The 26,068-nt window shown below is 46.1% G+C and overlaps 1 protein-coding gene across 1 annotated transcript; it reads right to left on the bottom strand.

Annotated features, from left to right (window-relative positions):
• Positions 1-2,231: 2,231 nt before the first annotated feature.
• cspg4ba (chondroitin sulfate proteoglycan 4ba) lies at positions 2,232-25,910 on the bottom strand. Its single transcript, XM_086169991.1, has 10 exons — positions 25,823-25,910; positions 21,810-21,973; positions 16,660-20,232; positions 15,255-15,728; positions 14,962-15,138; positions 8,491-8,689; positions 7,537-7,668; positions 4,692-4,864; positions 4,433-4,616; positions 2,232-4,358 (listed from the first exon to the last, which is right to left on the bottom strand). The coding sequence occupies exons 1-10, from the start codon at positions 25,908-25,910 to the stop codon at positions 2,299-2,301; spliced, it is 7,224 nt and encodes a 2,407-aa protein (XP_086026117.1). The 3' UTR covers positions 2,232-2,298.
• Positions 25,911-26,068: the final 158 nt, after the last annotated feature.

Genomic DNA, 26,068 nt, shown 5'->3' with positions numbered 1-26,068 from the left:
TCCGAGAACCTGCTCCTTGAGCGCCGTTCACACCCGCCGTGTTTGCCTTCGTGAAGGTGACGAAGTAAAATGACCTGAGTTTACAAAAAGATACAGCGTTTGCTAAGCTACACTATATGATACAGTAATACAATATAATGTCTGCACAATCAGTAGCAAAACGTGGACAGAACCCCGGCAGTTGGCAGTTCAGTCGATACCGATTTTGAGTGTCAGCTCACGGGACCATCGGGCGGGAGACGGATTTGACGGCATTTGTAGGATTGTAACCCGTTTGAATATTCATTCATTCATTCATTCATTCATTCATTCATTCATACTCAGTACCGCTCATCAGGGACGGGAAGCTTCGCCAACATCTAAACCGGTCGCCAGTCCGACGCGGGTCCACATGTAGGGACGTAAAACCGTTCTCCCATTCGCACATCCGGGAAATTCAGGGTCTCCAAAGAAGATGTTTTTGGACCGTGAGGAACCTTAAGGAACCCCACGCAGATACAAGAACATGAAGACTCCGCACGGGAAAAAAAAAAAAAACCCGGAGGAATCCCAGCAGGAACCACCCCTGTTTGAATATGAAGATTGTCCAAGTTTGCGTTCTTTCGGTGGTTCTACTTTCCGCGGTTCGCACGTGTCCGAAAAATCCATCACGACATCGGAGTAAAAAAAAGAAAAAAACAAAACGAAACACTGACAGTCCTCCGAGGCGCTTTCGTCGCACATCCTCGTCGACTCCAGTGCTTTCCGTAAGGTTCACACTCCAGCGCCCTGGACGTCCGGCACTCCTGGATATGAGCGTCATGGTCGTTCTTCAACTCCAGTTTCAAGGTAAACAACTTCTCTGAGAACCCCTTCGTCCCACGGCCACTTCTGGAAGTACATCTCGTCCCTTTTGCTCTGCTCAAACCAGATGTTCGCCCGGTCCACCGCACCTGACCCGCTGTCCGACACCTCCAGCCGAGCAGCACCTCGTTTTCAGACGGACGTCCTTCTGCTTCCTCTTTCCCCTCCTGAACAATCTGCATCCTGTGAAAACCGCTGGATGGGTTTTTGCTGTTGTTCTCCATTGTCTCTCTGAAGCTCCTCCTGGAAACCCTGGCATTTGTTTTCCCCCCTAGAGTTAATAAGACCTTAAAGGCGCCCCCGTTGTAAACACACTGGGTAGAACGGAAGTTTGCGTCTTCGTGCGGCTTCTTCTGGTAGGAACGTTCTCACTGAGGTTTGACCTCCTACACCTGTCGATCAACGAACTCCCATCTATTGCGGGGTTTTTAATTCTTCGAAGCTTTGGGCTTTTTTTTTTTTTTTTTGTTTAAATCCCCTCCTGCAGCTCATCCCTCGTCTTCATCCTGACTGACAGACGGCTCTGGATTGCGTTGATATCATTTCCGCAAAACGTTCTTTCTCCAGAACTTCGTTTCCAGTTTTTGACTCAATTACTTCCCTTTCCAACTTTTTTTAAAAATATGTATTACTAAAATGCCGCTTTCCCCTTTCAGCTGAAATCAGGTTCCAGGAGGAAACCAGGAACCAGCGGCTGCGGTACCCCTCCAGCTCCGTCTCCAACTCCAACTTCTAAACTCCCGCTCGCAACACGAGCTCTGGAGAAAGGAGGTTTCCGCCCGTTTCATCTCAGACTCGACTTTCCGAAACATGGCCTGGTGTCGGGTGCAACTGTACGATTTGCTGGGAACCACAAAGCAGGTTTCGGTGTCTTTTTTTCTTGCCCCCGTTGGGCCGTTGGGATATGGGATGCTACTTCCGGCTCCTTATCAACGACCTCAGGGCCGCTTTGAAACTCGTAAGGAGAAGCGAAGACGCCAATCTAGGAATGACTGAAATTCTTGGAGCCGGCGTTCTGGGTTTTGCGCGACGCGGCTTTACGACTTTGTTTCTTTTTACTCTCTGTCCATTACGCTGATTTTAAAATCTACGGTTGTCGTTTATCCGATGCCGCATCCTGTCGGTTTCTGCTGCGGTCGGATCGGGGACGATCGAGTTCTGGCCTTTTCCCGCCGGGTCATTTTGTAAACTGTTGCTTTCAAATGTGCTGGATAAATAAAACTACTACTGAACTACAAGTTCATGTTTTTAGTGTTATTTGCTTTCAATTAAATACAAATAGAAATACTGTTTAATGCGGATTAAAGCTATCGATAGGAAAAAGGCTATCTATTTTATTTAACGCGAAGACGTCAAATTCCAGGCGACGCAGAGGATTCCCAAGGCTATTTCTTTTTTTTAATAATAGTTACCGCTACAGGTTTTGGCATCTTCTCCTTTCTCTGCCGGCGGTTTTCATACCCAGTACTGGTTCTTCCGAAGAGTCGGCGTGGCGGTTCGGATCATTTGCGAGGACCCTCCAGGGGAGCAGTTGCTCCAGGAACTCACGAGCACGTTGGAGTCGATGGCGTTGTAGGCGGAGCTTTGGTTCGGCGCCGCGGGGCGATTGAAAGCGGGGCTCCCCGGGCAGGCGGGGTTCAAGGGGGTGACGGTCACCCCGGGGACGGTCGTGCTCCTCTGGGTTTGGCCCTCGTACGACCGGGCGGTCGGGAAGCCGGCGGGAGGCGGCTCCTTGGGAGTCGGCGTGTTCTGCTTCCTTTGCCTGTGGTGCCGCAGAAAGACGACCAGCAGAACGAAGATGATCACGAGCAGCAGCAGGGCGAGGAGCGGTAAGATGACCAGGAGCGGGTTGGAGCTCCGGTGCGGGTAGGACTCCACGCGAACCGGCGTGTTCCTGTAGGGAAAGTGATCGGTTCCGGTCGTCGGTCTGCCCGGGGTCGTGCCGAAAACGCTCGTCCTGTTGGAGTTCCCCCAGCGGTTGCGTCCCTTGAACCTCTGTTGGTTCTTGCTCGGCTGCTGGGTGTGAAAGAAAGCCGTGGACAAGCCCGGCAAGTCAGTTCCATTCCTGGAGGTTCGGGATGTCGTCCGGAAGGCGGGCGCCGTGGTTTGGGGAGGACTCCTCGCGGTCGGGAAAGCCGCCGGATCGAGCGGCACCACGGTGAAGCCGAACTCCCCGACGGCGGGTTGCATGTTGTCCGCTTTCAGGACAAACACCAGAGTATCATTGAGCTCTTCCACGCCGGTCATGTTGGCGCTGAGCTCCAGGGCCACCTTCTCTGCTTCCACATCCCTGAAGGTGAAGGACTCGGCCGGCGCAAACTTTCCGGTCGCCTCGTTTTTGGCCTTGACGACCCTGCCGTGCTTCGGATGTGAGACGACTTCGAACGCGGGGTCGCAATCGCACAGGTCGGCCAGCGCGGAGGCGTTCAGGAAACCCGAGTTCAGTGCGGCGGCGATCCCGTTGGGGATCTTCGCGCTTCTGGCGATCCGGATCAGAGGCGTGACGGTGACGTTCAGCGATTGGCCGGTCAGATTCGCCTCGGACGTGAAGACGGTGAACTCAAAAGTGTCCTCCGTGGCTGACGGGGCCACCATGTGGTAGGACACCCTTCCAGTCCGGAGATCTTCCTGCTCAAACCGCGTCACCTCCTGGCTCTCCAGTAGAATCTTGCCCAGTTTTGGAGGCTTCGTGATCCGGTAGTGGATGGAGACGTTTTTCCCGTTGGTCCTGGCGGCGAGATTGTGTGGCGCCAGCAGCACCGATGTTTTGCCTTGCTCCAGCTCCAGCGCCGAGTGATTCACCAGCGAGATGGTGATCTGGGTGACTTCCAGGTTGAAGAGCTTGTAAATCGGTTTGTGGTGGCCGTCGGTGACGCTGAAGTAAAACACCCCGGACGCGGGGCTACCGTCGTGGACGAAGTAAACACTCCCGTCGTTGATTTGGGCTTGGCTGAAAGACACCAGGGATTCGTTCAGACGCCCTCCCAGAGCCAGGTAACCGTTATTTGGCGCGCTAATCACTGAGAACTTGATATCATCAGGGGGGTTATCCAGGTCTTCCACCCGGAGGTTCTCGGGTTTGAGGGCCACCGTGTCGCCCTGGACGACCACCAGACTGGGAGCTTTGGTCTTCAGCAAAGGCGGCTGATCGTTCACGGGCGTTACGGTGATGTTGAAGCTCTCCTCGATCACCTCCCCGTCGTCGGAAGGGCGGCGTGCGGTCTGGCCTTTGGGGTTGACCCACGCGCTGAAGACGAAGGCATCGCGACTCGTCTCGGAGTCGTCGTGTTTGTAGGTGATCCCGTATTTGCTGACGATGAACTGGGAGAAGTTGGGCTTCTCCTCGGTGAGGTTTCTCTCGCCCACCGCGATGACGCCGTGCCGAGGCAGCGTCGTCACCTGGAACCAGACTTCGTTGGAGCTCCGCCGAGGCGTCGGCAGTCGCGACATCAAGTTCCCGGCGTCCAGTTTGGACTGGTCTATCGTGACGCTCCCCCCTTCCGCCACTTCGGCTCCTGCCGTCCAGAAAAAAGATCGAATCAATCGCCCGAGACGACGTCGTCGGACCTTCTATTTCGGCGGGCGTTACCTGTGTTGGAGAGAAGAACCGTGGCGTGTTCCGGTCCGGTGTTCTCGTAAGAGATGTCTATTTTGAAAGTCTGGCCGTCCAAAGAGGAGGGCGGGGATGAAACGGTGAAGGTCAGGGAGTCCACCGCCGCCCAGCCCACCGATTCAATGGGGGCTTGGATGTAGAAGACCTCTTTCCGGTCCACCTGAGGTACGAAAACAAAAAGTTCGGTCCGAATCCGAGACGAATTCTCAACGCGCGGCCTCGGACCTGCGCTCACCATGTCCTGCGTGAACGTGGAGGCGTCCGTCGTGGAATTATCGGGCCGCCTCGTCACCAGACGCCCCAGTTTGGGATGTCGTATCACGCTGAAGGTGATCACGCGGTCGGACGTGTTGCTGACGTCGTTGGTCACGGCTCGCAAATCCTCATTTGTGATCGGTACGGAGGAGCCTGGATACAAAACGGGAAAACATTAAATCACATGATTTTGTGATGAATAGCAAGTTTCCCCATGAGGTTGATTATTATGCATTGTATCTTTGATATAAGATTGCACAGATGAGACCACAACTCTTATCGAAGCACTATTTATTCTATATTTATACATTCTCCAGGACACCTTACCTAGTAACGTTTCATTTTTACCACCCATATCACGTATCACATGTACCAGGAACCAGTTTTCTGCATGACAATGTTTCCGCGGACCCCTTAGAGGCGCAAAGTATTTAATCAGAATACGAGCGTTACATTTTATATTAGGCAATTCCAATCATTTTGCACTATAATATCAATTCACCATAATGTAGAGTCAGTGGGAGCTTTGGCTCGTTTCCCTCCACCAGACGCTCCCGGACAAATTGTGCTACATATATCCGGTCTAATCTGGTATCACCTGTTGCGATGAACCTGTAATTTAAATAGAAATCTTGATATTTTCTTTTAAATGCAGCTTTCTTTTTGCACGCACTTCTGCGGACTCGTTTCCTCACGAAAAAGCTCTCCGGAAGGTAGAATGAATTTGTCCCAAGGAAGATTTTCTTTGCAGCGAGGTACCAAATGATCTGTTCGAGTGTGAATATTGCTCATAGTTCTTGTTCATTTTGGATCTATATTGTTCTATTATTGTTATTTGCACACTTTTCTACTCTGCATGCTGCTGTGACAACTGAATTCCCTGTCATTGGATCAGTAAAGTCTATCTATTCTTAAGGCTTGTCCAGTCACGTCAAACTGCACAGCGGTGCTTTTCCATTAAGAAAAAAAAACAAAACAAAAAAAAAAAAATTAAAGGAAAATCATCTGCTTATGTTTTATGTTATGTTTGCTTCTATGAGAGTTGGAAGAAGTAAAACCCATCAGAATCAGTAAACCTTTATTTGGATAATTGTGAGTGGCAGCGTCAAAGTTGTGAAAATCAAGAGTTAAGTTTCAAAAAAATGAATGAATGAATCAATTAGTTAATCAAAATAAAATCAAATTAAAAAATAAGAATTATATTCATATTACAATTCTTATTTTATATATTGTTTGTTTGTTTGTTTAGAAGTTTATTAGGACAGTGTACAAATACATTAAGCACAGAGATGTTTGTAGCAGATTATAGCTCATAGCTAATTTCCATCTGTAGTCCTGGACAATAGAAATATAAAACTGTATAAAATAGACAGTATATGTAAAATATACAGATAGGCAATAAAATACTATACAATTTTCCTGTACATCATGTATTTGCAAGTGTATTTGCAGTCCCTATGTCCTCTATTGTAAGTCGCTTTGGATAAAAGCGTCTGCCAAATGCAATGTAATGTAATATATAAACAGGCAATAAAATATGTATTTTGCAAGTTGAAAGTGCTTTTGTTGTGTATATATATGTATATAAATAAATTACTTTACTAAATGGGACTCAAAGGTGGGGGAGAACCATTCATTTATCCATTTATTCATTAATTTATCACTCTTCATAAAGACTCCCGCCATCCTTGCCTGTCTCTCCTGGGGGTGAAGGAGGATTCTTTGTTCCTTGAGCGATAAAAAGCTGTAAAAAAGTCTAAAGCGAGAGATATGTGCTCTGCAGATTCAGACATAATTCATGGATGAACTATGTCGAGTTTATTTGGCGGAGTTGTTTAGGTCACGTCTGCATTCATTTTCCAGGTATTTCCATCTCAGCCGCGTGGAATGCTTTCATCTGAGTGATGCCTTTTTCCTGATTAAACACGTGCAACCCATTACGAGGAGCCCGAAGTTGAGATGCAGAACGTCCCGAGGTCCGAGGGGCCGAGGCAGGGAGACGCAGAAGAAAAAAAATAAAAAAAATAAAAAAACGTCTCACGTCACGCCATCAAAACCCCTTCGTCGGCGGCGAGCGCTCCCATTCTGCGCCCCCTTTTTTCTGCCCCTTCTGGCCGCCTCTGACGGACCGACAGTTTGTTTTGTTTTTTTTTCCCCACCTCACAAACCAGACCCTTCTCAGAAGAAGCCTGAAATTTGTTCGCGGAGACCGATGCTTATTTTTAGCGCGACAGGTTTTAAATAGTTATAAAAGCGTTAGGTCACCGCAGCGCTGAGTCACCGGTCTGGTATCTGGACAAATAATGACTTTGCGCTATAAATGCCACGTTTAACCCGAGACATTCTGGAAAGAGAATTAAAAGAATCGTGTGAGCAGGTTGAACGTCCGGGGGAAGAAAAGGAACCAAGCGAAAGCAGTTCAACAAAACGAGAGGAAGTTCTTGTTTGTTATGGTTCTTCATTGTGGCGCTGCAGAAAGTAGAACCGGGAGCCAGTGTGATTGCATCATATACACACACACACACACACACACAATGAATCACACTGACTACCATGCTCTTATTTATGGTTATTTCCTCGGCATTGTCAACAAAGATAAAAGAAAAAAAAAACAAATGAGCTCATCCGACTAAATGGTGCTGGTTTTCCTTCCTTAGATGGTCTGCTCAACCTGTCACCAGCGTTTGCTACTAAAACTGGGCAGAAACGCTTCGGGGTTTCGAAAATACACAACCAAACCAATGTCTTTTATAACGACGGGGTCACGGCTCGGTTTGGAAAGTCCCGATTTAACGTTTTTTTGTTTTTTTTTCGAGGCGGTTTACCTGGGAAGACTTTGAGAGGACGATTCTTTTCCAAAGTGAGGACCAAGGATCTGGCAGTGATGCTGAAGATCTGCCTGGGAGTGAAATTCACACCATCGTTGACCTGGAAGTTGAAGCCACCAGACATGGCTCCTGGAAAGGAAAGGATTAGACAAAAAAAAAAAAAAAAAAAAAAAAAAAAAAGAAAAACTATCAGACTCAACGAGGTCTCTCTGGGTTTCATCTTATCCTTTGGCTTAGCGACATTAGTCGGATTTTGACCTCCAAAAAATAGACAATAAAATCAATTCTTCTTTTCAAAACAATGTTTGTCAAAGAAATATTCAATCCAATATTCCACAAGTATTGCAAGCTGAGATAAAAATGCTTTCCCTTAGAGGAAAGTGCATTTTGCGCCTGACAAAGTTTGTTTAACAAATGACTGAATACTTAAAAGAATTGCAATCGGCGATAAAATACAGTGGAACCTTGACTTACGAGTGCATCAACTAAAGTAGCTCGGTCAACTTTTTGCTTTATGATATGAAAAATGGAGGCTAAAAACAGTGGAAGGCGACGCCCGTTGCTAGCTAGCCGTGCAAAAATCATGGAAAACACGAGTGAATTGTGGACTCGTCCATGAAAAGATGGCGAAGTTGTTGTCGGTGATTCGTTGACGGGGAGAATCGTGAAGTTTAGCCATAAAGTGTAGCAAAGTGTTTATTATGTATTGTTGTTTTTTGATGCGTTTCTGAATTATAAAGTGCATTTATCATATTTAAGAACACGTACGCAAACCAGGAGGCTGGTAGAGAGAATAGTGTTTCGGATAATTGTGAAATTGAATGCGATATATGAGCAGATTGTTTTGACCTCAAGGAATCGATTCACCTCTTCGGTCGAGGTGTTGCTGCAAAGGGAAAGCAAGAAAAGCTAAATCCGACACCGGTAATACTAGACGGCACAAACTAGTACCTTTGTGGACAAAGAGAAGCTGTCCCTGGTCTATGTGGGCCTGAGTGAAGTTGAGCACCGCCTTCATCGGTGCGCTTTTCAGCGAGAGCTGTCCGTTGCTGGGTGGCGTCGCCATGAAGTGGAGCTCGTCGGCGGGCGTGTCGAGGTCTTGCGCCCTCAGGTCCTCCGGACTGATCTCCGTCACCGCGGAGACCCACACCTGCACACGGGATTAACCAAAGAGCACGATTTCAAATTCAACCACGATTTGAACAACCGGTCGCGGAGATTTTGGCGCCCACATCTGAGCTTGCATCTTGTTTGTGAAGCTACGTGGTGCACTTTGCACGATTGCGGATCTTTTTCCGTTCGGACGAAAACGCCAGCTCGCAGAAGCGATCTTAAATGCACTCCCGCGAGGAAAAAAGTAAATAAAAAAATGATTTTTATTACAGCCTACTGCTCAGTGCATGAGAAACATGTCAACGGTAAAAAAATACAATGTGTTAGTGCCATTTTCCATTTTTTGTAATTTAGTCTCAGATTTGGATATAATATTATTGCATTATATTTTGGTGATTGTTGATTATAGCATAATTATTTATAATTACTTTATTGTATTTAATTTTGCTTTTTCGTTGAGTACATGCTTATTCATGGCATATGTATTTATGTTTATGTTAAGCAAATAAGGTTCGGAGCGGGCGCTGAGCTATGACGTGATCAGTTCAAATGTGTAAAAAGGTAAAACTGTTGGATACCGGGTCGATTCAGTAAAGGACGGAGCGAAGACACTGTTTTCTACCGTCGTCAACAGTAAACACGCGTAGAGACTCGTTCTTTCCGTCTTAGAGTGGTTAAATGAGTGAATACTTTGGCAAATACTTATAACACTATAACAGCAAATACTAAGCAAATACTTATAACACTACAACAATGCATCGGAAGAAAAAGTAAAAAAAATTGCACAATCCAGTCATTCAGATGACGGTAAATGCATTTGAGTCTGCACAAATATTAACAGTTGGAACAGAAGCAAAGCCGAAAGAACCATCTGAGCGAGGCGACGTGACCGAGTAATACATCGCTAAGCATAATTGCCGCGGAGCCGCGTTGGCGTTTGCTGGACTCCCTCCCCCGTTCATCCATTCCCCACTTGTACGTCACCCGCTGGAGCGGAATGACACGAAATTAACTTGGACACAAAGGGACAGTGAAACAGTAAAATCCAACAGGAAAAAAAAAAAAAAAAAAAAAAACTCACTCGGATCGCCGTTAAAGTTACGTACATGGGTGTAAAATCAAATTAAGGACATCCGAGCGCGGCCGGTGTAAATACGCTGTCGACGAGGCGAAGTCGAGATCCGGCCTGTAATGGGATTTCTGCTGGCTTAAGTTGAAACGGCGGTCAAACATCTACGCGGAGGGACGCGGGAACTCATCGACACGGAGAAGTGGGATCTACTGGGCCGTGCAGACGCGACAAAAGACGGGCTTCGGGTTCGCGGTTGCGTAACGCTACGTGCGACCGCTCCTCGTACGTGCCGCGAAACCCGAGCGACGCAAAAACGATATGTCGCTCCGAAATCGTGATCGTTTGACGTGATCCTATTCGGGAAGTTCACGTTTGTTGGCGAATTTGTGTAGGTGGATAAAAGTTCCACCGCTGGAACAAATAGCGATGTTTATTGTACCTGCGGTTTACATCCGAATGTCCGAACTTGGCAGTGGCTGCTTTCTTGTGCGATAAAAATGTCCGACAGTTATTTTGGTACCCCATAGATCATCTCCGATCACCTCTGCGTGGGTTTTCCTCCCGCAGTCCGAAAGCATACAGGAGGTTCATTTGAGACCATTGTGGAATGAGATTGCGACCAACCAAGTAGGTACTCTTAATATTTCCTTTTTGCTTTTTTGTGTCCATTTTCGCGAGGGTTAGCTTGCTGACTTACTCAAGCGCAAGGATGGGGATCATTTTCTAAATAAAAATCAGACGAACGAAATTAAATACATTTGATTTTAAACAAAGTTCTTTGCAGCCTGGTGGTGTTTGGCGACCGCCGTTATATGGCATGTGAATGAAAAAGTGAATGGTTGTGTGTGTGTATCTCTCTACATATATAAACTGCTCAAAAATAAAGGGAACACTAAAATAACACACTCTAGATCTGAATGAATGAAATATTCTTATGAAATACCTTGATCTTTACACAGTGGAATGTGTTCACAACAAAATCACACAAAATTTATCCATGGAAATCAAATTTCTGAACCCATGGAGGTCTGGATTTGGAGTCACCCTCCAAATGAAAGTGGAAAAACACGCTAACTTGGATGTAAGGTCCTTAAAACAAGTCAAAATGAGTCAGTGTTGCTTCCTAAGAGGATTGACTTGGGAGTTACATTGTGTTGTTTCAGTGTTCGCTGTATTTTTTCGAGTACTACAGTGATCCCTCGCAAGAACGAGGTTTACTTTTCACGGTTTCACTACTTCACGGATTTGCATCGTGCATTGTGTTCTGCATTCTGATTGGCTAAAAAGTCACTCCGCTTCTTCTCTACCTGTGCGTCAATAACGTTGCAGTTTATTATGTACACGTACGTAAAACAGCTTGCCGAATTTACATGACGTAGGTGCAAATTCTCTTGCAAATTCCAGTTCGAGTCTGTTTTTCGAGCCGTATTTAATTGTATAATAATTGTAAAAAAAAAATAAAGGTTTCTACTTCACGGATTGTGCCTATCACGGGTTCTTTTTGCAACGTAACCCCCGCGAAAAACAAGGGTATACTGTTTATATGGTGTAAATGAGAGGGCGAAGGGTTGTTTGTCTGTATGTGCGGTCTGGGATTGACTTGCCACCGGTGAATTAATAAATGAACATCAGTAACAGCGAAATGACCGAGCAATTTGTCAGAAATTCAAACCACTACCGTAATTTCCGGACGATAAGCCGCGACTTTTTCCACGTAAACAACGATGCGGCTAATATATGGACTTTTTTGGGTGGGGGACGCTAACGAGCTTCACGCCGCTAAAACGTTTATCCTCGTCACAATGACCGGGAAGTTCTGGGTCCGTTCAACTCCGACACCGAAGAAGACGACTGACGAATTTAGTGCGCAGGAGGAAGCCCGAGATAGCGATCGGCTAGCGCAGGGGTCGGCAACCCATCTTTACACTGCGGCTCCGAGTGGCTGGGGAAAATAAATTATATTTAATTGAAGTGTATTTCATTTGTGTTAATTCTTTTTTTTTTTACTTTTAGTTCTACGTTGGAAGATTATTGAGATCTTGAAATATTAAATAAAATTATATTTATTATTTTTCGCCGCTCAAAATAACGTCATACCCTGCGGAAGCCGGTATACCCGCCAGACGGTAAAGTCCCGATTTGCAGATGCTGTGCGCAGAAGTTCAGGAGCGGAAGTCCCATAAACCAGGTAAAATAAATATTTATGAAGATATTTTGCAAATTTTTTTTTTTTTTATTGTTAACTGACACAGTGATTTTATTCCGATTTATTTTTAAAATTCAGGTCAAGGCTCCGCTACACGCTCTGAAAGCCCAAAGCTCAAAATGAGTTCATTACATAAATGAAATTTAATATTCTCTGCAATACTTTGTATAAACAAGTGTATAGTGTGTTGCTTCTGAAATTCACAAAGTGTAAAGGTAATAAAAAGCAATATATACAGGGGTTCCTTTATTTTAGACGTCAAAAAGTAATTGCGGCTCCCAGTGTTTTCTTTTCCGAGGAAACCGGGTCCAAATGGCGCTTTGGGTGTTACGGGTTGCCGACCCCTGGGCTAGCTTATAGGCCGGTGCGGCTTATAGTGAGGTGCGCTCAATAGTCCGGAAATTTCGGTAAATGAAAGTGACTTGCTGCCCTAGTAAAATACACTGCTCAAAAAAATAAAGGGAACACTTAAAAAACACATCCTAGATCTAAATGAATGAAATATTCTTATGAAATACTTTGCTCTTTACACAGTTGAATGTGCTGACAACAAAATCACACAAAAATGATCAATGGAAATCAATTGTATCAACCCATGGAGGTCTGGATTAGGAATCACACTCAAAATTAAAGCGTAAAAACAAACTCCAGGCTGATCCAACTTTGATGTAATGTCCTTAAAACAAGTCCAAATGAATCTGTGTTGCTTCCTGAGTGGACACTATGATTTCACACAAGTGTGATTGACTTGGAGTTACATTGTGTTGTTCAAGCATTCCCTTTATTTTTTTGAGCAGTATATATGCCAAGGATTAAGAGTGAAGAGTGATAAACTGGGTTATCTGACGTGTACATTCGCATTGCTGCAGCTCCTCGTGTAACCAATCTTCATGTAGCTTCATGTAGCTTTCATGCAGGGTAAACAGCAGTGCAACAGCATCAAGAAAAGGTGTTAACGCTGCATTCAAAGTGTTGCTTCACTGATTTTCCATGAATAGCGAGGTGTGATATTTCTGTGTAGTCGCCTTTCTGGTTCCCATCATAAGTCATGATATGAGTCAAAGAATGACAGAGTGGGTACAAAATATGTAATACTTTGTTGGATAATAGCTGCTGAAAGGTATAGATACTAACGATGATCAGAAAATAGAGCTGGAATTGAATCTAAAACGGCAAAAGGCTGAGTGGTTTGCTTGTAATCCGATCGCTCTGACTGGAAAAGAGGCAGGCGTGGGGTATTTTTTTTCCAATTAGCACCTGAAAACCAGCGCAGCTACCGACCATATGGGGTATCAAGCTTCACCCATCGGTGCAACGGCAGAACGTCACAACGGCACTGACACGCTTTTTTCTTTTACGGCATGTTTCTCTAATGAGAAAAGACTGCTGCCCCCCCCCCCCGCAATTCATTCGCCGCCACCCGACAGGAAGCCACAGCGGGATCGGTCTGATGTTCAGCATCCGGATTGACTCACCGAAAATCAAAGACAAGACACGTGAGATCAATTTACACAAAAACCCTATTAAGAGTTACGCTAGAACAGAGGTCGGAAACCCGTAGGAGCCATTTGGACCCGGTTTCCTCGGAAAGCCCTTAGCTTAGCTTAGCTTAGCTTAAATAGCTAGCATCAAACGTGTTACAAATTGTGATTTTTAAAGAACTAACAATTCTTCATGCCGTTTTAACAACACATTCTAGTACGAGACGAGCATCTAAGCATGTTCATGCCCGCAAGTCCTCCATTTGGACCCGGTGTAAACACTGGGAGCCGCAATTACTTTTTGACATCTAAAATTAAAAAAAAGGTACCACTGTATTTATTGCTTTTTATTACCTTTATACTTTGTATAAATAAGTGTGTAGTGTGTTGCTTCTGAAATTCACAAAGTATTATGGAGAAAATTAAATTTTATTTATGTAATGAACTCATTTTGAGCTTTGGGCTTTCAGAGCGTTTAGCGGAGCCTTGACCTGAATTTTAAAAATAAATCGGGAAAAAAAATCACTGTCAGTAAACAATAAAAAATAAATATTTGCAAAATATCTTCATAAATATTTATTTTACCTGGTTTATGGGACTTCTGCTCCTGAACTTCTGCGCACAGCATCTGCAAATCGGGACTTTACCGGCTGGCGGGTAAACCGGCTTCCGCGAGTGTGACGTTATTTTGAGCGGCGAAAAATCATAAATATGATTTTATTTAATATTTCAAGATCACAATAATCTTCCAACTTAGAACTAAAAAAAAAAAAAAAATGAATAAACACAAATGAAATACACTTCAAGTACATATTTATAATTTATTTTCCCAAGCCGCTCGGAGCCGCAGTGTAAAGATGAAAGAGCCGCATGGGTTGGCGACCGCTGCGCTAAATGAATAGCTCAATAATATGTGGCATCCCAGGTTGAATTATTAGCGGCACGGAGGATGTTTCTGAAGTAAATCTACCCCTGAGCTACAAATGTCCAAGCATTCTAGGAGTTATTGTGACAGCACGGAGGGAAGAGGCAGAGAGCCACCTTGTGGACACCAAGAGTCCCGTCGCCTGGAATTCTTCCTGCGATCGCCGTCTAAGACAGCAGATTGGCCTGATTTGTAAAGTAGCACTCACGTGGAAGTGGCCGCTACATGTTTCTTTGAAGGTTCGCGGATTAAGGAAACACATGACGTAGCGACGGTGCTGTTTCCAGGCCACTTCACCACGTCATTAAACTGTAAGATTCTCTGAGATGGATTAAATTTGACCGCCGTCTCTGGCAAGGAGACCTTATGTTTGTACAATGCCCCCGGAGGTTGTTTTCCATTTGATTTAAATTCACTTCTCCGTTGAAAAAAAAAAAAAAAAAAAATTAAAAATAATTTCCAGCATGGACTTGGTGAATTTATTCCCGCCGAAACGGGAGGAAAATAAAAATACGATTCATCTCGGTGGAGATGGCGTCTCACAAACTGACCAAATGAAAACCGCCTGACGGTAAAAAAAAAAAAGTTTTTAAGTTTAAAACATATTGCGGCGGTGCGGACTCACCCTGAGGACCCGGTTGGCTGTAATAACAGGGGGTTCATCGTTGACAGCCGTAACCTGGACGTGCAGCGTCTGGACCGCGCTTTCCTTCCTCAGGCCCGAATCATTGGCCACCACGGTGAAGTTGTCGGATAAGGTCTCGCTGCTGTCATGTACATAGTAGATAAATTCATGCTCCACCTGGGAGAAGAAGATGGATCGTTATCGGGGAGAAAACAAAGTAGGATAGAACGGAGGTCCGATTCTCCGATCGAATAATTTGCGGTATGATTAACGCGGGTCGGAACACGTCTCACCTGCCTTCTGGTGAAAGAGGTGACGGGCACATTGGGATGTCTGGAATGCTCGATGTGACCGTGCTTGGGGGGCTCGGTCACGCCGATGAGGAAGTTAATTCCGGAAAAGTGCCGGTCGGTGACTCGGAGCACGTCTCGGGTGAGCGCCTTGGAGCCGCCTTCCGTCAGGGTGAAGTTGAAGACTTCCAACGGGATGAGGCGCGGTATGACGTCGACCGACATCCCGATATCGCCGACGTCGGTGACCCCATTGGTCGCGACCAGGACGAAGGTGTCGTCGAGTCGGTCGGGTTCCGCCTGCACGTACTGGATGTTCCCGCGGTTGACGTCCTCTTGGGTGAACGTGTCGACGGGTGACTGCTTGGTTCCGATGAAACGCTCGTCCGATTCCACGAAACGCCGGAGAAAGCCGTGAGAGGGGGCTGCCTTGACACTGAATACAATCTCAGATGGCAGATTGTCCTCATGGGTAACCTGGGGCGACGCATCGGTCATCAGCCGTGAAACATGCGGTACGATACGGTATCGTCGCAAACAAAAAGGGATATTTTTTCCTCTCTCTAAGCCAGTGGTTCTTAACCTTGTTGGAGGTACTGAACCCCACCTGTTTTACATGCGCATTCACCGAACCCTTCTTTATTGGATCGAGGATCGTTTCGTCGATGGGTACAAAAAACGGGCAGAGTAGCCTTTTCATCGAATCTGGCTCCCTTCACCTTGAATCCAGCAAGCGCTATGTTCTTGTAGCTCCCATCTCCATGCAGCTGAAGGAAGCCTTCCCTTAGTTTTGCCGGTGCCGGACTAGAATTGCTCATCTTGTCATTCCAAATCATGCAGTGAGGACACCGATTCCAATCACGTTCCGTCATACATGTGAATCCGTATTGTACGTGTTCTTCCGACCGCTTTCTTTTTTTGCCCGACATAATTAGTATGAAGGGATTAAAATATTAAGAAATCACAATGACGTACCATCACGACAGTCACAAGTTGCTACAACTGAGCGCGCCAAAATCCCTGGATAGGCCAAGCTATGTAGCGTGATCACCTGCAGCCAATGATGTCATCACCAATGTGTGTCTTGACCTCCGCCGAACCCCTGAGACTGACCCACCGAACCCCTGGGGTTCGATCGAACCCAGGTTAAGAACCACTGCTCTAAGCTGTTCCATCCTGATGAACTAATGATTCCGATTATTCTGTAACAGTCCGTGTTTTTTCCAATTTGGACTGACAATGAGAACTTTATAAAGCACAGGAAACCTACGCAATATGAATGGGATTAGATTTCAACAATATGTCCCTTCACATTTTTGAACGAGGCTCCCCATAAAATACAATGACGATTGTGACTTTCTTTGCAGACGATACACTAAACGTGACAATCGAATGAAAATAAACTCACCTCTAGTTTGGTTTCGTCGATCCGAACCGGTTTCCCCTCCTCCACCAGAAGGCTGTTGTGATTCTGCACGATGGGTGGCCGTTGATGACTTTCCAGGTAACCCTTCACACCGATCTTCACCGCGAGTTGAACTTCCTTGGCTTTCACGGTCAAGTTGAAATAGTCCGCCAAGTGTTTGCTGTCATCGTGACGGTAAGTAATGAGGCCGTTCTCGAGGTCCGCCTGTGTGAACGTCTTCGCATTTGTTCCATTGAGATAAAGATGTCCGTATTTTGGAGCCTCGTCTACCTCGAACTCCACCTCCTGGTCGTCCCGGATGTCCAGATTTGATAGCACGCTAATGTTCCAGGTGGTAATAGTCACAGATTGTCCTTTCTGAACCAGTACGCCAGTGTTGTTGCCTATTTTCAAGAACGGATCGTGTGCGCTGATGTCCAAAAGACCCGACACGAAGTTTTTCCCGTCTGAGACAAACAACACGAACCTGCCAGTGCTCGCGCCCTTGTGAACGAAGAGCACGCGTTTTTCTTCTAGATCTTTTTGCCGAAACCGGAACAGTCGATGAGCGGTGTCGTTGACCAGAACGAGATCGCCCACGGGGATTCCTCGGCGGGTGTAAATCAACTGGTCGTCGTTGAAGTCGGAGTCTGCGTCGTGGTAACGCAAATCCTCTATCGTGAGCAACCTCTGTCCGTCTCTTACGACATGAAACACCTTGTCAATGACTCGAACTGGTTTTTGGTCGTTGACCAGCTGGATGGATATGTTAAAAGTTCCCTCTTTGGCGCCTATTTCATCTTCTGCAACGGAGGGTTTAAATCCTTTGCTGCTGGAGGCTACGAACGTAAACTCATCCTGCATTGTTTCGCTGTCGTCGTGGATGTACATAATCCGTTCTTCTAAAAGATCTTGGTTACTAAAGGTGATGATATTCTTGTAGCTGGAATTTGAATTTGACTGGCTAATGCGGGCCAGCTGTCCGTGTTTGGGACTGATTATCACCGTGTAATACAAATCTTTTGTGCTCAGTGTTTCTGCGAATAGCTCATCTTTTGTGATCAGTTTACTGTCGCCCTCCTGCAGGGAGAGACCGGCAATTCTCATAAAAACATTATTAACGTCGGCTTTTATCGACAGCTGGAAATCGTAGTTCTGAGACTGAGCGTGTTTGGAAACCAGGTGGAACTTAAACCTATCGGTCGTGTCTTCGTACGGTCTGTCGATCAGCTCGTAATGTACTTTTAGATCCGTGACATTCCTTTGGCTGAAGGTCGAGTTCCTCGTCAAGACCGTCGTGTCCAATAGGAGTCTTCCCTTCTTTGGCGTGGTGAGCACCCTAAAATAAAGATCATCCTCAGAAAGCACCACACCCGCAGCTTTGGCGAGTAGATGCCCCGAGTCCAGTGTCACTCTTCTATCTTTATCCGTGTCCATCATTACATTCCTTGCCAGGCGGTATGTAACCCACTTCACAGTGATCGGAAAGAGTATTTCCGTGGTCGCCCTCGTGGCCACGCTGACTTTGCATTTAAAGTAATCGCTGGCGTTGGATGTCTGGATGTCTGAGAATGTGCTGACATACCTTAGCCTCTCTTTTTCCAAAAGCCTTTGGGAAAAGGAATCAGCGGGCCTCCATTCGCCGCTGGAGTGAAGCCTCTGAAGTTCTCCGTATTGCGGGGGTTCGATTACATCGAAACGGACCTCGACGACTTGTTTCACGGCATTAGTTTGCACGGCCAGATGCTTCGAGCCGATAACGGCTGTTTCCCCTTGAATGATCTCCAGGCCGGTGTTGTTGGCGATCTTATACTCGAGTGCTACAGCCATGACTCTCAGAACCACGGTGTTGCTGACTTTTTCCCCGTCGCTGACTCTAAGAACTATCCTCGAGTTTCGAACCCCTGTGTGAACGTAGTAAACTCTCAGCTCCTCCAAGTCTGAACGCGAGAATGCCGTCACTGCCGTTCCTGGTTCGTTCTCGATTTCCAGGTATCCCGCATCCGCATTCAGGTTTCCAAGAACAGAGAAGACGAGATCGGTGTCGTTGCTGTCAATGTCCGTGGCTTTCAGGACTTCTGTGGTGAGACGTTTCTTTGAGTTTTCCAACAAGACGAAAAGATTTCCTTCAGGGAGGCTCAGTTCAGGCGGATCGTTGGTGGGCGTGACGGTAATATTGTACCGATATAATTTGACGCCGTTGAGATAATCGGGCACTTGTTTCCTGCTGCTGGAGTAAACTGAAAACATGAAGAAGTCGTCTGGCTCTTCGGAGCCTCCGTGGATATACATGACTCGACCGTGCCAAAGGTCCAACATGCCGAAAGTGTTCTCCGCTTGGTCCTGGTCCACATCGAGTCTGATCTGACCTCGCACCGGTTGCTCTTGAATTTGGAACATAATCTGAGACTGTCGAATGCCGAGCTTTTTGAAGTCCAACAGTACCTTGATGTGTTTGGCCTCGAGAGAGGCTCTGCCGCCCTCTTGGACCACAAGTGTTCTTAGTTGCACAAAATTGAAGCCATACCTTTTGTCCAAACCCCTTGCAAGTGTTGACATGTGAAGCGAAGGTGTCGGGGTCACCGAGTGAAACGGGGACTCCGGACCACTTGTTGGACTCGCAGTCGTCAACGGTTCTGGTTCTCTCTCTGGCTCGCAGCCGACTGAGATATCTTTAGTGACAACGGCACTGGCGAGACCCATTTTCACTCCATTGACTTCAATATTCTTCATACATCCCTTAAACGAGCCCCCGCGGACTCGCTTTCCGGACACGGAAACCAGCCCCACCTTCCTGGCTTCTGATCTGGTGCTGTCATCAATACCGCCAACAAAAAAGTACCCTTTCAGCGGCAGTCCCTTCGAGCGAGAGCCGAGGCTACTTTTTACCATTTCTCCATCTATTGCTAGCTCCAGACTCCTGGAGCTGAAGCGCACCTTGAGAGTATGCCACTTCCTGTCATTGATAAATGTGAGCGACCGTAGTTCTGTTTTGGTTCCACCTCTGCTAACGATGGCCACGGGCAACCCTTCCTGAAGCTCCACAGCCACAAAGCCGCCCTCTCGGGCAGAACTGTACAGGATTATACCCTCTTTGGCTGAGGTGTGCACAGTACACTCGAACGCCGCTCCCTGCTGGGCATTCCACGGTGGAAGGGAAATGTAGGCCTTGGAGCTGAAGAAGCTAATGGGGTCTTCCTCAGTGGCGAAAAACTGCTGACTGCAACCTAAAGATACCTCATGGACATTTTTGAATCCTGTGTATGGCCTCAGTGACGACAGCAAGTCGTGTTGGTTGAAAGTAACATCGTCCATGCAGCCTCGAAAGCCGATTGGATCTCTAGGGAGATAAAGTCTGTCCAGGCCACCCGTGCCGCCAACATAGAGACCGTCCGACAATTTAAGGACAAAACGGGACCCTTGGATCTTTAAAGTGGCGTGAGAGTTCTTGTCTACGGTCAAAGTGACTGTTTGTTGCAGGTGGGAAACCTCCACCGAGTGCCAGGCCAGGTCATTGAGCTGAGAGCCTCTTTCAGACTGTAACAGTCGCTCCCCGGATCCAAGGTCCAGTTTCAACTGGGGGAGCAAAAAAAAAAAAAAAAATCACTTCAGAAGAAGATATATTACTTAGTACCTTCAAGTCTTGGAGAGGAAAAGGAAGACTTCAATTGCAGGTGAGAATTTTTATTTAAAGACATCACATCCGACTGAAGGCTATGTCTTAGATAACCTTGTCACCATCTCAAGCTAATGCTGCATTTATACGACAGTGTTTGCTGCTGAGTCCTTGCGTTTCGTGCACGGGTTCCCAGGTAGAGACACTCGTGTCTGACTCACGCCGAGCGAAGATAACTTGACCCAGCGAGTGGAAGCTTTTTCATAACCTGTGCCGCTTTAAGTAATAGGACTGAGCAAGTGAGCAGAGTTTGATGCACAAACGCAATGATGTATTCATCAAAACAGGGTTTTTCAGGACGTCTGCAAGATATCCTACAGTGCACTTGTCAATATTGTTTGCAGATTTAATGTGACAGAGCTGCTTACGTGACTTTCTAGAAAAACAAGCTGGAAAGGACACATATTTCATCCTAAATCCATTTAGCTGAGCTCTTCTTGTGGGCAAAAGAAGTGTATGCCGAGATATCAAAAGGTATAATTTAAACTATAGTGGAATTTGGCGACTCCATGAGCTCCAAAAATGAATAAAAAAAACAATAAAAATTAACATTTGCCTGCTTACAATGTTCAAGGTGTAGGGAAAAATGAACTATTATGACCATTTTAAAAATTTGACAATGTTACTTTTTTCAATTGCTTTCAAGGCATCTTGATTTGTTGTATTTATTAAATAAAAATAAAAAAAAAATACCCACATATAAATTGACCATAAAAATTGGATTCTATGTTACTAAAATTATTGACAAAAATTCAAACGTCTTTGCTAACAAAGACGTTCCCTAAGCCGCAGGGAATGTTCAAATCTTTGTAGTCAACAGTTAACACGATTTATATTTCATTGTATTTCTTATTCTTCCTCCTTCCTACTATTTCTATTACTGTTATGTTTTTGCTTGAAACTCTGACACAACAATTTCCTTCGGGATAAATAAAGTTGTTCTCATCTCATCTCAAAGGCTTCGCTCTATCATAGGACAGTACAATACCAGCATGCAAGAGCAAACAGACTGTGTGCACTTGCAAATTTAATAGCGTTGATAATTAAAAGCAAACTTCCGAGACCGCGAGCTTGCCATCATGGGCTCAGCGGTAAAGCTATGCTCGATTTAAGAGCGAATATATAGAAATATTCATAAGACCTCAATGTGAAAACAAAAAAAAAAAACACAGATCTGGGTGGGATCATAATTCCCCTGGATTTTTGGCGTGACAAGAAGTGACGGGTGCGGCGTTGACGCTCGGTTCCTGTCACCCAGGCTTGTCTGCTTGTGTTACTGCGCTGAGAGACCGACTCTGTCAACTGAGATGGAGATATCGCTCAGGGTGGTCAGCGGGTGCACGTGACTTTTTTTTTTTTTTTTTTTTTTCTGGTGCGTGCTCGTCATCGTGCCCAAAGACGTGTGCATATGTACATATGTGCGCTCATATATGCTTCGGCACATACGCTCGTGGACCGAGGCCACGGATGTACCCACCTGCAGGCGGCCGGCGTGGAGCTCCAGTAGGAAGTAGACGGTTTGGCCGGCGGCGAGAAACAGCAGGCCACTGGTGCTGGAAGTTCGGAAGCGAATGTGGAGCGTGTTATGGTCGGACGACTCCGTCGCCTTCAGCTGTACAAAGCCATCGCCATAAAAGGAAGCTGGGGAAAAGGGGGGGGGGGGGGGGGATATTTGAAGGACATTTATTTTCAGAAAACGAACAGTCGTTTTTTTTTTTTTTGTCGCTGGCTGTTGAGGTTGTTAGCTCATCCGAGCTGATCGCGATGTGCTCCCGAGAAGAGCCGAAAAGCGGGAGATACACACACACACACACACACACACACACTCACTCACTCACTCACACACACACACAGTGCGAGGAAAGTCAAGTATTGCGGTCTTAATATAGCCAACATGTGACATTTAGATGTAAAAGCCAGGCTAATTATCATCCTCTTTGTGTCTTAGTAGGAACACACACAAACACACAACCTACACACATAAACACACACAGTGTCTCATTCTAAGGAGTATTTGGATCTGCTCAGCTTCACCTTGCTGGTGTTGAGTCTTTAAATTCTCAACTATGATAATTTGCCTTCATGCCCACACACACGCACGCACACACACACACACACACACACACACACGGTTCACAGTGTCTCCAGCTCCACACAAAACAATAACTTCCTTTTGGGTAATAATAAATACCATATCTAGTACATTCTGGGATGATTTCAGGTCCGTGGCTCCTGCGGGAGGAGGTTGTTTACGGACGATCCAAAACCGATGCCACGACAAAACCGGATCTAAAGTTATTTGACTCCAGTGCCACAACAGCGCTGCGCAGACGGAGGTGGCGGACGTGGAGTCGGCTCGGAGAGGCAGACATGTCGGGGCCTGTCTTGCCCTGACAGGAACCTTCAACCTGAACATGAAAGGCTCCGACATCCCCACATTGTCTGCGGCCCGGTGTTCCAGTAACAGCATGACCGACGGACCCAGCTGTTTCTTCGACGTCTACCCACCCCTTCGCCCCCGCCGTTTCACGTCGCCCTGTAATCTGGGCTAATGAGCTCTGAAGCGTTTCCATCGGAGCCTTCGTGCCTGGGCGCCACCGGCTCGCTTTCTAATGAGCTTCAGAGTTCAGCGCGTAATCAAAGGTTAACGTTCGTCCCGGGCGTCGCGGAGACGCGTCTACTCCAGGTTTGTTTTATTTGTAGCCCGTGAGCTCGGGGACAGAGAGCGGGCCGCCGCTAATGGGCCGGAGTGACTCATTGGCAGCGCTAGATAAAGTCAATGCGATTTAATGCGTCGTTTTTCTTTTTTCCCAAAAGGTTCGATGCGATAACGCCTCGTCGGACCGACTCATTCGGACTTCAAATGATGAAAATGAACAATTCACCCGACACCTTTTCCACAATCAACAGGACAAAGATTAAGTCATACGTTTTCCTGCCAGAAGAATAACACCACAACTACTCGGCAGGGCTTCTCGAGTATCGTGAGATAATGCCACGTCAGGCATGGGGTCTAAACGGCAAAAACATTTAAAATGACAAGATGCGTCATTTTAAATATTTTCAAATATCATTTTTTGTGGTTTGAAATGTCAGAGGGGGGCCCACCAAAGCCCACCAAACTCAAAAATAGGACCGAAATATTAATTCTTTGTTACATTTATGCTTACTAATACTCAAATTATCCCAACTGGATTACTTGATAATTGGAAAAAACTGGGCTAAAGCCAGTAGTTGCCATTCACACCAAAGAAACAGCTGCAAAACAAACTGCCGGCATCTTTCTGGAAGGTTCCCATTCATTTTCTGCCAGTCTCACGAGAACCTACACGCGTCGCCGATTCCAGACAAAATATTGTGCATTATCGTGCCAAGGCTGGGTTATAAGGTGCGGAAAGGAAGGCCAGGATGGGCAAAACACATTAACTATCCCTTTATTTATTGTAATATATTGTTCCTGCACAGTAACAGGATGAGTCGGTCGAGAAAAAATCTCATATTTACACTAAAAAGTTTGAATATTTGCCCTTTGACTTTTTTTTTTTTTTTAAATAACATTATGCACAATACTGTACGTCAAATCAAATCCAAGGTAGGATTGCTACTAGATGAGAGCAACACCTCTCAAATTGAAGTGAATCCCCTCTGTGTGCAGACATTTAATTAGAAGCCAGTGAATGAGTGATTCAAATAGTCCATCAGGTGTAAATGGTCCTTCAGCGTCGCTTTAAAGTGGCTCAACAAAATTGAGCGGATTGCAGGCAAACAGCATTGCATGATCATTTTCTCTTATTCTGACCGTGAGTCAGAGTGACGAGATTTATCACGCTTTCTCATACAGTGTTTGTTCAACTGACTGCTTTTGTGGGCATAACAGGGAGGAATTCTCTGAAAACTGACCGAGAGGAAACGCTCTTGCATTTCTCCCTTTGAATTCACTAGGATGGACACGAATGCTGGCTTGGATTTTGTTGCGAGCACAATGAAGTCTAAGTCATCTGAGTGTACGTCACGTTTGTTTAAAAACAAGGGTCTCCACCGGGGCTGGATTCTCGAAGAGCCCTAGAGAACAAACTTTACTATAGTATTTAGAAGAAAGGTTGTTTGAACTCTTTTGACAAACTGCTGGAACGTGGGAATCCCGAGGGTGCGTAAATGAGAGACTGCCAGAAAACAACGCCTAAAGTGCTTTTGGAAATATTTCTGGACACTGGCGCTGCGCGTTCAGAGGCAAAAACCAGGAGGTGTTCTGCAATCTACATTTCCGCGGGGCACTTTGTGTAAGCGGGACATTTTTGTGCGATTTCAAAAGCAAAAAAAAAAAGCAATCCTCCAACATAGCCACTGACCTTTGAGTGAACACCCGCTCACAGTTAAACCGAGAAGCAAGACCAGTGCTTGTCACTGCCTGTGTGCCCGGTTTACCCGGCAAACAGGAGATTCAACTTGACTGAAGTGCCTCTTTTGGTTTGTTGACTGTCACGCCACCCCGATGCACCGCTAATGTCTGTGACGCGACTGTCTTCGGCGAAGGCTCGTTTCATAATGCCTCGATCGCTACGCACGGGAGATAAAAAGACGCTCTATCTAACGCTCGTTGGCAGCGAGTGATATGGCAAGTGTGAGTAATTGGGGAATATGGTTTGTGATCATCATCGGGAAGTGCGGCCTGGATGGACGAACCCCGCTGCATTCAGATGACACATGCCCAGAATCAAATCAACCAACAAATGCACACGAGGGTGTAAATAATGTACATCTGAAGCTTGGGAGAGGGAAAGGGGAGATGGGGGGGGACGGCATATTTTGCCCTCAAGTCTCACAACACAGCAGTGGTGCATTTCCTTGGACTAATTCGAGTGCGCCACTGTCATTGTCACACACTTCTTCCAATGCAGTGGGCATCACAGTCCTACTGCTGCAGCCTCCCGATAAGGTGAGACTCCTGTGGGTGCAAATCATGTCCTCTGTGTGCACCGAGCATGCAGAATATAAAATGCAGGCAATAGAACAGCCGTGGATGATGTCCTCTCTCTCCTGGAAACACGGTTCACTCGTGGAAACCCACGGTTAATTCAATCCCATTAGCTGTTTGCAGGAAGGTGAGGACTCGGGAATCACAACGAGTAAACATGAAAAGTGACACCGCGACTGCTTTTAGAGACGTTGCGGGGATAGTTTTGTAACTTATATATATGTAGATGGAGATTAAAAAAAAAAAAATCACAGACTTAAAATTAATTTAAAGTTAGCCGGATTCCAGGTGATGTTTCACTTGTTGACAATCTTTGATAGCGTTAGCTTAAACAGGTCTTCGTGAAGTACAGTTAAAGGGAGGGGGGAGTTTTAAAAAGGGGACTGTTTTTTTTTTTTTTGCGGGTATATTTACAATGAAAACAAAACTAAAATAAGTTAAACGCCTATCCAGGTACATGACAGAAACAGAAATACGAAATAAATCACGATTTAAAAAAAAAAAAGTATCGTTACCTCCCGACGCTAGCCCGACCAGGAGCGACCACCAAAGCAGACCGCAGAGCCACAACTTCTCCGGGGTGTTTCTCCCAACAGAGTCCATCTTCCTTCCCTTTCGACGAAAACCCCGGTTGCGGAAATCACATATTTGCAGGAGTCTTACTTTAAAAATAACAATAATAATTATCTTCTGCGGGTTTTCCGCTGACCGCTGCGGTCCGGAGGAGCAGTCCGGAGCGGAGCGGCGGAGGAGCCGAGTGC

This window comes from Fistularia commersonii, chromosome 22, assembly GCF_037954325.1.
Source record: "Fistularia commersonii isolate RoL2024-O1a breed Wild chromosome 22, RoL_Fcom_v1.0, whole genome shotgun sequence".
Classification (NCBI taxonomy): Eukaryota; Metazoa; Chordata; class Actinopteri; order Syngnathiformes; family Fistulariidae; genus Fistularia; species Fistularia commersonii.
This window is presented reverse-complemented; position numbering and strand designations above follow the sequence as displayed.

Excerpts from the sequence above, each read along its gene's own strand:
- cspg4ba (XM_086169991.1), bottom strand. The coding sequence starts at position 25,910 with ATGGACTCTGTTGGGAGAAACACCCCGGAGAAGTTGTGGCTCTGCGGT. Across the intron at positions 15,139-15,254 it reads CCTCTTTCACCAGAAGGCAG|GTGGAGCATGAATTTATCTA; the intron begins GTGAGACGTGTT and ends TTCTTCTCCCAG. Across the intron at positions 7,669-8,490 it reads GCTTCTCTTTGTCCACAAAG|GAGCCATGTCTGGTGGCTTC; the intron begins GTACTAGTTTGT and ends TTTCCTTTCCAG.